The sequence below is a fragment of the Schistosoma haematobium genome, chromosome 4 (genome assembly GCF_000699445.3).
Source record: "Schistosoma haematobium chromosome 4, whole genome shotgun sequence".
NCBI classification, from domain to species: Eukaryota; Metazoa; Platyhelminthes; class Trematoda; order Strigeidida; family Schistosomatidae; genus Schistosoma; species Schistosoma haematobium.
The window spans coordinates 29,001,362-29,016,368 of record NC_067199.1 but is presented as its reverse complement, the minus strand read 5'-3'; the positions used below and the strand labels follow the sequence as shown (position 1 = coordinate 29,016,368).

The 15,007-nt window shown below is 33.1% G+C and overlaps 1 protein-coding gene across 1 annotated transcript in view; it reads left to right on the top strand.

Annotated features, from left to right (window-relative positions):
* Positions 1-717: 717 nt before the first annotated feature.
* The window catches only part of JMJD6_6 (jumonji domain-containing protein 6), a gene marked incomplete at both ends in the record, with an annotated part of 31,744 nt that continues 17,454 nt past the window's right edge, over positions 718-15,007 (top strand). Inside the window, 3 exons of the mRNA XM_051219353.1 lie at positions 718-807; positions 854-1,051; positions 4,943-5,184. Of these exons, the coding sequence (XP_051066713.1) occupies positions 718-807; positions 854-1,051; positions 4,943-5,184 (530 nt within the window). The remainder of the gene's footprint in view (positions 808-853; positions 1,052-4,942; positions 5,185-15,007) is intronic.

Below are 15,007 nucleotides of genomic sequence, written 5' to 3'. Positions count from 1 at the left end.
TTTTTGTGTTTCCGAATCACATACTGATCTTCGCTGAACAATTATTAAATATTAGGAAGCACTGGAAAGCTAAGTTTTTTTCTAAATTGAGACTTCTCGCCAGTACGCATCCACCATTTCACTGTTGTGAATAGTAACCACGAACCTCGGTGTGCCGTGCAAACATCTAACCTCTAGACTATTTAGCTTACATCCAGTGGCTCACATGCTTACCTTCAATCAATTCTTGATATCTTGCAGCTATCTTTCAGTGTTCTCAGTCAGATTGGAAGATAATGACCTTAGTATATTCAAGGTTACTAACATTACTCACCATTAGATCTCTTACATTTATGAAGCATATAATTACGTTTAGTTGATTATGTTTTAGCTTTCATCGGGCTCATTTTTTTCATGAATAGCTAACTGTCGTGTTAAAAAACTGCAAAAATAAACTATTATTTTCCAATATATTTCATTACCGAACTTTCGCGATTTACTCTTATAAGTCTCAATGACAAGCATTCTTTCACAAAATGATCTTGTTTTCATATTTCTTTGAATATTTCTTTTCCAAGTTATTGGGACGAGCAATTCTTATTTTATATTCATATGTAAATATTCACATTTAATTTAAAATATATTTTAGGTGTTTATGACACTACTTTGCCAATGATGAATCGATCAGTTCGTCTAACAGTTTTTATCCAGATATATAAACCAAGTTTGGCATCCGTTATGTTTGAAGCGAAAATCTCACCATTAGGTAAGAATTCTACAGTGAATTTTTGTGAGAGCCAACTCATAGCATTTACAGGTTCTAATTTGGTAAGTTTTCAGTACGAATCATGCTAACCTTCTTTTTAACGAATAGGCTGGGAAAAGTAACTTGACATTAAAGGATACCTCAGTGGTGAATCAAGCTGAAAAGTTGCAATTCGTTAATGTTGAACTGAGTGTTCCACCTTATGCAACAGCGACTTATACTATCCTGATAACTATTACTGGTAAACTAAAGACGGAACCATGTTCCGTGGATTACTTGTTAACAGAAAATAATTCAACTAAGAACGTAAGTTTAAAATATCGTAATGATTGTTTCCATTTTCTTTGGTTTTTAAAAAACTCTCATAAGGGAGAACAAACTTTACGTGTTTACTTTAACAAACTTTTGTCAATAATTTTAAAGCACGAATAACAGTAGAATTTTTTATGGTTGATAATTGACTTCGGCATGATTGTATTTGAATCATTTATATTGCTTGCCACTTGATATTGAGATACCTCAAGTCAATAAACAAGTAAGTGGTAGGGAAAATGAAAACTCATTTATAATTGAAACACCTTTTTCAGGTTTTTTATTAACGCGAGTAGTTCAATTTTCTACTTACTGCGATATGATCAATACACTGTCATTCTATCCAATGCACGGATTATTTGTAATCATTAAGTCGCCATGGTTGTCCGTCGAACCGTAATATAATTCGTAACATTAGGATTTCCCGTAAAATTTAAGAACTGGATATTTATGAAATGTTAAGCGGTGTTTGTAGAGAAAATACCTCGAAAACATTAATCCTTTTCGAATTGGTTTCTAAAACGCTTCAGTGAACTAATTGATGTAGTCAACAACGATATTTTGAAAGTACAACATGGAATTTTACTATTCCAATGCAACCATTGAGCATATGTGCTTTTTTGCTTTTCAATCAATAATTCACTATGATAAATATCAATGTATGCAAAGGTCATCAAAAGGATTGTTTGCATTCCGTGATATCAGCTTTTTGTGCATAGTCATAAGACGTATTTAGTATCAAGTCGTTCACTTCGAAACATATCTTATGACTATTCCAATCCCTTTTACCTTCACAAAAGGAATAACTACTTAATTGGAAACCCAGTTTCCTCAGTTTTGCCATTTCTTCTTGAATGAAAAAGTCTGGATCGAATATGTCTGTTATTATATTTTCATACTGAATAAAAACATAATCCACTCGATTTTCAATTCATTGTTTGGCATTTTCGTTGCACTGAGTACTTACAATATACAGCTCAATAGTATGAACCCGAAATCAATTAGTGAGTTACATAATAACGATAATATTACAATATGGTAAACAATGGTATCTGAATGCATATTTTGAAGATATTATTCAGATAATGAGTTAAATTATAGAGCATTTATTATGCACATAACTTTTAAGATGTTAAAATACTTAGGATGAAGGTCTAATATTTATCACGAATTCATTGATGTTGATCGATATTTTTGTAGTGGAGTGTATATGGCGCGGCGTATGCGTTCTATATTTGCATGTAACGTGAAATTGCGAACGGAAACTTCTACACCTATGTGTAATTTTGAGATGACTTGACATGTCTGCTCATTCTATTATTGTATGTAATACATGCTAGCGACCGCGCCCATCTATGCCTAGGTGTTTATCACTCGAATATTTCTGACATCTGAATTTAATGAATATATGTTTATACAACATATTTGGAATAGATCCATGTTTCTCCACTGATGGACTGATCAGTAGCACATTGGAGTGTTTGGTTTGCAAAAAGGTTTCCGAAATTGATAGGAAAGTATAGTGTAGACTAAAATGTGTCCGTCTGCACTACGTAATAATAATGATTTTTAAAATTATTATTCCAATGGAAAAACACATGTAATCAAATTCTCATTTATTAGTACATTCAGTGGAATAACAGCTACTTCCTCATAAATATTGAATTAGACATTTGGATTTTATTTATATTTTCCCTGATAACACATCTATCTGGCTTGCCATTATTTGACTACAACAGTCAGATAAAGTTGAATGTAGACTCGCTATGCTTATTGAATGCAAAAGCAAAATCCTTGCAATAGTCATTGGTTCTATTTATCTGATGTTGAACTCTGTTGATTGAGTGCTGTATTCATCATATGAAACAGTAATGGATTTTCAATAGATTTATCCCATCCTTTACTTAGTCATGTATCCATCTTCACAGGATCAGTTACATTGGGTTATATACATATAATCGATTTGACCCGAAAATTTATGTCACATGACTGAACAGTGTATAATATCTTCTCATTACAATACATGTCGTATATGTGTAGTGTTTTGTGTGTATTACTTCTTGCTAGTTTGATTGCTGGAAGTTGAACAATAATATTTCTCTCGAAGTCAGGCATAAAGTATAGATTTTTCTTACTCAGTGATGTTAAACGTTATCCTATTGATTTCGTTGATATTTATAGACAAAGAACTATCATGTCACCATCAAGGAATTCGATATTAGTAAATGTTTTGACATTGTATTTTTAACTTGATTGTTTTACTTACATTACAGATCAGGCTAATAACAGAATACACTGCAACTCAAACGCGAAGAACAACAGGCACAACGACAATTGGTATATTCAGAAACAATAGCCCATGGAATATTAATTACAATTTTCGAATCGGATTAAAATTATTTTACGATGCCAGCTATACCTTGGGTGATACAATGCAAGTGCAGCTTCAGATGTTTAGTATTGTACTAAATGTATGTTCTTTTGTTGTAACGCTTCCAATAACGTCTATGGAGCAACCCATAACCACTACTCCTGTAAGTTTGATTCATGTTTTCATTTACTAATGCATCTAAACGACATTCTACAAATAAAACCTGATCTATCAATGTAGGACAAATATCTTTTTCAATATCGATCTAGTTTATTTGTATTTGTTACATGGACCTTCCATTGATATGTTGAAGAGCAAATGATCATTTTCTTGTGGTATACGTGCATCACATCCAGATCACTTCGATATTGTGATTAAGTTATAAGTGTTTTAAGCAGAGTTGGGCAGTAGATAAGAATAAAATCCAGGATGATTATGCATATATGATCACAGACACTAAGTGGATGACGCATTGTACGTTCGAAGTACTGAGTTCTAGTCATCATATGAAAAACAATACTAGAGTACAGGAAAGCTTATATGAAATCGTATATGCAAGCTTAAACTCATTTGTAAGTCTACTATGCTACCTCAGTGATCAATAAGTTTATCTAACATTCAGAGCTCTATACTTCTTTTCAGGGTCATACTGGGAATATTTTACCAATCTATGGGACACCGGTTCGAATATGAAGAAGAGTCGTGGATTCTACTGATATCTACTGTCCAACTCTGCCTAAAATATTTGTGACTTAATCACAATAACAAAATGATCTGCATAGGATGCACATAAATCAACTATGACTAGTCAAAATTCAGTCAGAAAACCTACAACGGAATAATCCAAACTCTTGCAAGTCACGTCGAAACACTTTTGTTCTGTAAATATACTGATTTAGGCATGGAATCCCAGATCACATCAACCACCATTTTCCTATACACGTCGATTTCTTGTATCATAGTCTAATTTTGAGTCACCATCCATCTGTCACTGAATTGACTGAGCGTGAATATGCTCCACTGAAATAAATTTTTGACCCAATTAAAAGAGGTACAGATTTAGTCAAGATCTCTTGTTTAGCGTTAAAATGTACGGCCGTTTATTTTACGATATTTGACTTAGTGATTGTTGATTTATACCGAGGCAATTAGTGGTTACAGACGTCAGCAATTGAAATACAAAAATATCAATGTTTTAGCATGGAGCAGTTTAAATTGCACAGCTTTATAAATGCAGCATGAAATATAGTACTACACCAAGTTAGCTCCTGGGTAACTTTCAACCAAATCTGGATGTCCTACTTACCCAAATACTTTTCGTTTAAATCAGACCTAATTTAATCAGTCATGCTGTTTGCCTAACATTTATTATTCCATGCAAATCATTTCAGATGAATGCTTATAACGCAAATATAAACTGCATGTAAATGTAAACTTAAATTGTAATCAATCTCTCAATTTTGCATTCATTAAATTATTATTTGTTATCATTTGCAAACACTATTTGAAATTAGGTCTCTAAAACTCCTGTAGTTACTATTGAAAAAGTCGAACCACGAAATTCACAACCAACAGTAAACTTTAGTACAATTGTAGAAGTTCGAGTGAAATTCATTGAAGACTTTGTCTACATGCCGATAACTTTTCAACTACAAGTAAATTCAAATGAAGCAATTATAATCAGGCAGAGTATTCAAACAATTGGATATCTATTAAAAGCTGTAGCACTTGTGGGCTATGACTTTTCTGTTAAACCGTAAGCTTGATTATCAACCGTATTCTTATTTATATGTAAATATGAATACTTAATTCATTATATATATACTCATGTATAATGTTACAAAAAATCAAGTATACGGATATGGATCAATTCCGCGACATCAAACGTGGGCTAAACTAACTACGAATACTTGTAATTTACTATTTTCAAACAAGAATCCCTTGTTGAAATACACAATATCTACCAAACTTTCAAATTTTGGAGATTATTCTCGAAGACTGTCTTGCATAATTCGTCAATAAATCTGAATGTATTATCCAGAACTCTATGCCAGTTTGTTTTATCAGTTTTCCAAATTACATTTCACATATCAGTAGATTTCTGTGCAAAGAAATGCATTATACTTTAATGAGTTATCATTTCAGAAATATCCACTGAGTATTAGACTACATTTTTTCCGATAGATAAGATTTAGATATTTGAGAAAATACTTTAATTCTCAGTATATAGAAATTGTACATTATTATCCTTTTGTTAATCCATATTTTCGTTAAGAATTCAACACGTGTAGGGGTTGTAGATTGCCACATACATTCAATTACCAGTCACTGTAGTAGGGACCTAAATATAGGTAATCTACAACGAGTTAATGTTCAATTTTCATTTATATATATAAATGTTGTAGTATCCATGATGCTGACCGTTATCCTTTATATACGTTGAAAAGACTGAACATAACTGAATCACTGTTGATCAAGCCCGTTTGACGTATCAACATTATTATTTTTATTATTACAAAATGTACCTTATCACAATCCTTAACAATATGCGTAGCCGATTGCATACCAAGTGTTTCTCAAAAGGTAATTGAGTAAAATGTCCTATTATTCACTTCGTATTGTTTCCTTGAATCTTCCGATTGATGTTTAGGATTGCAATTGATCAGTCTTTTAATGGCATATGTGCACACTGTGCGTATTGTCTTGCTATTGCCATAATTCATAAGCATAATAAGCAAAGATGGATAGTGGATAGCAGTGGTATCCAGGACGCGCGTTTCGTTCTACTGAGGACTCAGTAGCTAAGTGGATAACACGATGGCGTTTGAAGCGATCGGCAATGGGTTAGAGTCCCAGAGTGAACATCACATCTAAGATGCAGGTACATCCGGCTGACGAGTCCAAAATCGGACGAAACGCACGTCTTGGATTTCACTGCTAGCCACTATTCATCTTTGCTTATAATCCTATTATTACTATCATTTCGATAAACCATGAATAAAATGAAAACTGAACCTAACCAGCTTCAATAACCACTTCTATATTTGTTGTTCACACTTTTGGCAAAACACTCATGAATGTGGTGAAATTATGCACTTTCTACTCACTAACTAACTGTGATTATCAAAATATTTCAGTAAAACAAAAACTCGGCCCCAACAACCATTATAAAAATGATTTCATACTGAACTATTTTTAAGTCAATTAACAAGAAAAAAAATTCACACCATTGGAAGTTTCATTGATTCCACTTAACGCCTCTCATTAATTTTGTTTTATAGTAATTAACTATGATAATTTGAAATCATTAATTTATTCATATCTTAGTTTGAAGTTGGGCTTCATCGGTAATGATCCCTTCTATGAATTTTAAATCAGAAGATGCACTACAGTATTTCTCTAATTCTAACAAATATCAACAAGTCTTTCTTCCTTTTCTTTCACTTTCCTTTTCTCGATTACCAAAGTAATTTGGCTAGATTGCAAATAAATTCGGTGTACTTCAATGAATCATGTACAGATGCTCAGTGTGATATTGCAATGCGTTATTCGATAATTCCAATCACCACAAAGCCTTTGATAATCACATCAACATTTACCTCTGGTGTATCCAGTTTTACGAAAACATTAACTATTTCTCCACGAGCTAACTACTCTACTGTGTTGGTATGACTTCAAACAATATTTTTTACATTGAATTTTACTTTATACTTTACTTCAGTTTGTTAACCCTACCATAAACTGCTGGCTGTTATTTAGGTTTACACAAATATTGTTAACTGGTTAGAACAAATATGATTTTTGCAACGTGTCATACATACACAGGTTGAAGTGATGTACAACAGATTGTTCACTTCGTTGCGTTGTAAAATTTGATAAATTTGAAGACGACTCTCATGTATGATGATTCAGTAACCAGCAAAAGCAGAGTAATATTGAATATAAGCATTTATGATACACACTATGTTACTAAATTATTAGTGAAAATTCACTAATTTATAATATTCTTCATTAATTCACCTCGTAGATTAATCCTATCAGGATTTACTTTCGATTTGAACACCAAACCTGACTCTATGATTGACTTACATGACAGGTTAATGGATCCAGCAGGAAATTCTAAAATTCATCTTGAATGAAACCACTGAAGAGCACTGTAAGTTTATCGAGTTTATTAATTCGTGATTATAGGGGTAAATTGTAAGTGTTTAGTTCATACCACATTCACATTTTACAGCGTATTAAAGGAATTTTCATCTATTATTTTTTTAAGTCATCAAGTCAGGCTCCAGGAGTTGATCTAATTTCTATTGATTCAAAAACAGTCAAAAATCAAGTTATACCGAACTATTTAACATCACTGAAGTTAACGCTAACTCTGAAACCCAATGTATGGCAATCGATATATTTTCAACTTTATGCTCCAGGTGCCTACCAAGAATACATATTAGTCAAGCCAATAATGCTAAGCCAATCAACATCATTGCCATATGTCAGCTCAGTTTCGGACTCTTTGGAAAATATGGTTTATATCAGTATAGATAAAGCTTATTACGAAGGTTTGTTAACATTTACTGCACTATTTTACTAATAGTGGTCGGTATTGATATGATTACTGATACACTATCTCTCATTAGGGAACGAGTTTATAGATGAATCCTCTTCGCTGTATTTAATAAGGCTACCGAATAATGTCACGGCATTCTTCAAGTTAATTTCTCGTCAGTTAATAGGGTTTTATTACAAATTCAATAATGTACACATTTTCTGTTCTAACTACATATGGACAATCCTATCTACGTCGTTGCACTTTCATATAAATCCCCCTGATTTTTGTTATGATTTCATCAAAACAATGGATGTAGATTGTTTCCTTGAATGGTAATCTATTCAGCTTACCGTTTCATTTAAACCACATACATTGAATCATTTCCCCATAAAATTTTAATTTTTGATTGATAATAAACAGATCAACTACATTTATCAAGACATTGAAATATTTAATCTGCAGAACGTGTTTCCCTCCGTTAAATAATCTAGTGAAAGTAAATCGGTTTCAACTCAGTTCAAGAATTCCAAGAAATTAGTGACGGTTCGCCAGTAAATCAAGATAATTTCCTATGTCTACTCTTTTCTTTGAAACACTTATATAGATATGTCTGTGAAAAAAAAAACATCTCTATTGTTGATCATTTGACCGTATTCTTAATTGTAATTAGTGTCTGCGATCAAGTCTACCATTCCTTAAGTTTATTGTTCCAAAGAGAACAAAATTCATCTAAGTTCCAAAAACCATCAATATCTGTGGAACTCAGAAAATAATTTTGTCACAGTCTCTTAATCAAACTGTGAATTTATGGACACGGTAGTATTAAGCTTGCAATTTACAATGCTCTGCTAGTTTGAAATTTATCCAGAAAGAATTAATTGATATTCCCACTGGCATTCCTATATCGAGACTAGTTTGAATTATTCCAACTGAAAAGTAATTATACTGACCTACTTTAAGTAATCTTAAAAGATTTATTGTCTGGTTTAATATAGCATTAGTTTATTTGAAATAATGATGATCAGTCATAAGACTGATATAATGGACTCAGTTCTAGTCAGTACTTAAAGTGAACGTTCTTGAGAAACTTCATACCACTTCTGTTTTATTTGTAACAATAACTGTATTGACTAATCATTGTCAGCAACCTAATCCCGTAGAAAACAACCTTGTGAAAACAAACGCTAATCAGAATAGACAAATTAAAGCAATATAACTCTGATCTCCGAGTTGAAGTATCTTCATTCAGAAGAACTATGAAGCCTAGTGGTGAAGGCCGAGATTCTTCGGAAGTCATGAGACCGATACTCATTCTAACAACCACAGCAACAATTTTTATAAATCCACGGAACGTCCGGATAATGTGGGAGACCGAGAACACTATTCAACTGGCTGTGGAAATGGAGAAATACAACTTGACGGTGCTCGAAATCAGTGAAGCCCATTGCATTCAATCCGCACAAAAAAGATAGATACGAGTGAGATGCTGCTATACTCTGATCATGAAGAGGGAAATTCTCTTCACACTCAGGGAGTTGCATTGATGCTGTTCAGTGAAGCATGAAATGAACTTATAGGATGGTAATCTCATGGATCCAGATCCATCAAAGCATCCTTCAAAACAAGAAGGAAGAAATCACAATGAATATTATCCAGTGTTATGCACTCACCAATGATAGCAATGAGGACAATAAAGAACAGTTTTAAGTGTAGCAAGACAGTCACCGAGATTTAAGAACGGAGGAACAGATGTGTAGAACACTTTGAGAAACTTTTGAGTAAGCCAGCTCCACTGGACCCAACGGACATTGAAACGGCACACACAAACTTTCATATAGACATAGAAGTTACTGCAAACATGCATCACATTCTATTCAGAAAGATTTTGAGGAGTAACAAGTGTCACTGACATACTGGAAAGAAGAACAACTCATCAAGATACCAAAGAAAGGAGATCTGAGCCAATGTGAGAACTACATAGAAATCACACTGTGGCGCGTGCTACTTATATTGATGTAAGTAGTATATGACGCGAGTTAAAAAGGTAATGCCTGGCAGCAAAAGATGGGAGGAAGATCAAGAAATGAAGAGCGGGAACACAATACAATTTGTAAGAAAACGCATGAACAATGAAATGTGAGATAATGGATTGATGATTGCAACAGGAACAGTCCGGTTTGTTATGATGAATTGATATTTTGCAAATTAACGACAGAGTATATGGCTTTTCTATTTTGCCAGATAACTCTGTAAATATGCCCTGACGGTGTTCTGTTCATTACAACACTACTGTCAGTATTCGACAGAGTGTTGCTAGACCGAATGAAGGATTCAGGAGACATCCAACTTCGAGATCCACGTACTGGATATCTCAAGAATAGGTCGTACACAAACCAGATCGCGACACTACGGATCATCGTTGAGCAATCAATCAAATGGGACTCGTCACTGTATATCTACTTCCTTGACTATGAGAAAGTGTTTGACATTGTGGATAGGAGGACTTTATGTAAACTTCTCCGACACTATGGTGTACCTGAAAAGATCGTCAATATCATACGGACTTCATTCAATGGACTACAGCGCAAAGTGGTGCATGTATGACAGCTGACAGATGGATCACAATTGAGGAACGGAGTAAGACAAGGCTGCTTACTCTCACACGTACCTGGGAAGCATCATCGATGAACATGGAGAATCGGATGCAGACGTAAAGGTGAGGATTAGAAATGCAAGCATAACATTCCTACAATTGAAGAACACGTATAACTCAAAGCAACTCTCAGTCAATACCAAACACACAATGTTCAATGCGAATGTCATAAAGTTTGTTCTGTTGTACAGAGCTGAAACTTGGAAAACTACTACAAGTAATTATAAACAATTGTCTACGTAAGATACTGGTGGGTGGCCTATGCTCCAACACTAGGGGTAACAGGAGTTAGTAAGCAAGTAATTAAGTACCTATTTGAGATCGTCCAGCTAATTTGGTAAATGATATCCATCTTCTTAATATTCAACTCAATGTTATTTTTTTACATAATGCTTGCACAAACTTTTTTATTTCCTCATGTTATTTTACTTATTATTATTATTATTATTATTATTATCTGTTCTGACAATTATGATACTTTACTTCCATATATGTTTTGATAAATTCTACATATCCTTACTGTATACCCACTTTAAAATCTAAATGTGAAATCCAACTTCAGGTACTAATTGTTTCTAGATTGATAATTTTGCATGCATACGTGCTGGTGCATAGTTGAAAGTAGATTAGTTGACGAGGAATTCCTTCGTTTATCGAACGTTCTTGAAACCTAGTGGATATGTTACAACCTAGCACAGTATTTAATATACCTATACATTACTAATTGATCATCTAAAATATCAATATTTGATTTTACAATCAAACAATCTGAACACTTTCAAACAAATATTCCTTCAGCTGATCGAAAAATCTTCAAGAACGTTATGTTTGTAGTAGGTCGAGTGTATTAATATCCATTTCGTATGAAATTGTCGTTTGTCGATCCCATAAGAACTACGTTCTCTTGTGTAGATGCACAAAGATGTAATAAATTGATAGTTGTCAAAATTCAAGCGTTCAAATTCGCCTCATTAGGAAATTAGACTGTCAATTTATATCTTGCGTTTATAGGAATTGCAACCGATCAAACGACTTCGGCAGCAAATCAGTTGACTTACTATATCCCAATGTTCACTGCAAATTCTGTCAGACCACTGGTCAATTTCACTTACAATCTGACAGTCAATTCAATCTCTATATTTGGGAGCTTCATATTTATTACCACTACTCCAGCAGTAAGTCAGAGTACTCATTTTCATTCAACTTGCTTCAAATTACATTAAGATCATTTTGTTACTTGACTTATTTACATTATTTAATGGAATCGGTATACAATACTTATGGTTAAAGTGTTATTTTCAAGCAAGACACTGATGTTTAGATTACGTAGACTCGATAAAACTTTTATCCGTATTATAGTTGTATATTGTAGTTTTATTGAGGTCGTTTAAGAAAAGACAGATTTGAGGATACCACTTATCTGTGGTTGTAATTAGATGTTGATAGTTCGTCAAACACAATCAGTACCGAATTTTGGCGTGAAATCGTTATTCACACTAGAGGATCTTCTCAAATGGCCGATAATTCGGTTATTAAGCTTTTCTGCTGTTCGTTCGGTTCAATTTATAACTGGCAGAATATAATATGAATTGTATTTCGTTTTTCACCTCAGCTAAATGCAAGTTAATAAGTCTAATTAGTTCAAGGTAATAACATATATGAGAATAAAACATAAACCATCCGTCAGAGGACAATCATTGTTTACCATGACAACATTGTGACAAGTTTAACAGGTTTATCAATAATTTGAGCAGAATACGTTGATATTACGCTAAATTATTTTCTTACATTCTCAGTTGTCGCTTTCATATTAAATTGAGCCCTACTATAACATTTCAATAGAATATTTCTATTATTTTATCTCGCAATGAAATTATCATCATCATCATCATCATCATCATCATCATCATCATCACGTCATGCATACAATGCCGTAATTTTGTTCTTCTTAGTTTCACAAGGAAGACTTGAGCAATGACTCGTCTCAAATGTTTACTCATAAATATACAGGTTCTAGACAGTTTGTCTTATTGCTGAACTAAAAATGTATGTTTTTAAGTCATAGCCATAACAACTCTGTGAATTGTGCCTAGAATATAATTATGTTGAACATTTTAATGGCAACGTTAATAAGCAAAGATGGATGGTGGCTAGCATTAGAATCCAGGACGCGCTTTTAGTTCTGTTTGGCACACGTCAGCTGGATGTATCTGCATCTAATATGGGATGCATTTGCATCCAACTGACGTGTACCAAACACACGTCCTGGATCCCACTGCCAGCCAACACACATCTTTACTTATAATGCTTGTGAATTAAGGAAATATCGAGACAATCCGTACAGGATGCACATCTGTCAACAAGAGACTGATCAATTGCAGTCATCAATGGAAACGTTCGAAAAAACAATTCCAAATGAAGTAATGATAATAGATCGTAATGAAACGTCAGAAGTGTGGAATGTCTTACATATGAACTTAATTTGTTACTTCGGGAAACCTAAGATTGTTCTCCAAACTGTACGCGATCAGTCCTTAATCAAGTGGTTTTACCTAGTTTTCTCACAAATGGACCAATTTGTAACAGGAAGAGTTACTCATGAAGACTTCTGGCTTCAGTAGTTTAACATATATTGACCTTCACATGGACAATAATCCACTCCATTCTGATGCCGTTCTACCACTAGGGTTTTTTTTGGAGAACTATCTTAGGTTTTTACTCCTGTTTTAGTGATGAATATTCAATCACTGTCACAGTGATAAGTCATTGGCTTAAGAAATGGTTCGCAAATGGCATCTAGTATTCTAAAAACCATCATCATTTTCCGTAAATACTCGAACTTACTAATCATTGAAACAGTAGAAATGTTGTCTGTCTAAGTTAGTACTAAACACTTGTTATTTCTCAGTTCCAGTAATCCATTATAATAATCGTCTACAGTTTCTCTATTCAGTGATCATGAATTATTAAAGCTTTACTCATGTTTGGGATGGGTGAGTAATCTTGACAGCTTAATCCTTTTTCTATTTTTAGTCTCTTATGAGACTGCGAAATAGCGGTTAATATTAGATGTCTAAAGCCTAATTAAAGTCTTGATTGAAAACATGTGGATTATACCAGTTATAAGAAAAACGAGAAAAAGAGAATATTGTATCATAAAAGTTATTATTTCGTAAAATCAGTCCACTAATTTTGTGAAACAGCGACAAATAAGCAATGTTGCTATGATAAACTTGTTCGTCGAAGGAAATATTGCTAAAACGTTTCGTTGGCAAGGTTTGATTGCCGGCCACTATAGTTACTGCCCAGGGTTATTCTATAAGATCAATAATATTTGTATGATGAATGAAATCAAAGTTCATGTGAAACACTGATGCGACATAGATTTGAGTTCTCCTGAAAGTCACGGCTTGAAAACCATGAATGTATTAACTATAACTTTATATAAAGTGAGTTAAATGGACTTTAACTGATAATCGACACAACTTAATTCTACCTAGTTATATGAATTTTCTATAATAAGATAATTAATTCAGTGTATCAGAATATTATTAAGTATCACTTTAGGAAACAGAAGTTTACTCATGTCAGGTACCTTCAAGATTTTTAATGAAGTGAAATAAACGTATCTTTCAATCTTCTTACTAGTCCGTAATTTTCAATAACAGTTTTGTATCAAATGGAAGTGTTCTATTATATATAGTAATTTTCTAACATCAATTACTACAATACTAATAAGTCCACGAAAGAAAACGATGTCGAAGCAAGAAATTGGAAAAAATTAAGCTCTATTTTCTCCATAAGTGGGTCATTTAAATTGGGTCACTTTACTTAAACCCATTATTGATATGAAACTGTATACTGTCTACTTATTGAACTTTAGTTTTGATCTATATGACGTGAAAATAGTGGGATCACAAGGATTAGCCATTCCGTAGTTGTAAAGTATATGTTGATAAAAGTAAAATGTTATCGCAAACAATTAATTGGTAATACATTTGAAACCACTATTAAAGTATACTTGACACCTGATGACATTCGTTAAAAAAACACTTTGTATCTCCTCTTATATTCCATTCATGTAGATGATGTTAATGGTTTTGAAAATAATGACATTGAATTTTTTCATCTGAAGAAAGATATGAAAACAATTTCCAGGTTTTAGAGGATATACTTGACAAAAGAATGACATTGAAAAATGACATATTAACTTAAGTTCATTAATGAGATTGTAACCAAAATTTCATATAATTTTCATTGGTTTGAAAGATGGTTTTAATTAGGATTTATTTACTAAAAAAAACATGACACTATTTCCTAACTAATTGTAATTATCAGTATAAGGTCGTGGAGATTGTTGAGTTTTTATCGAGATTC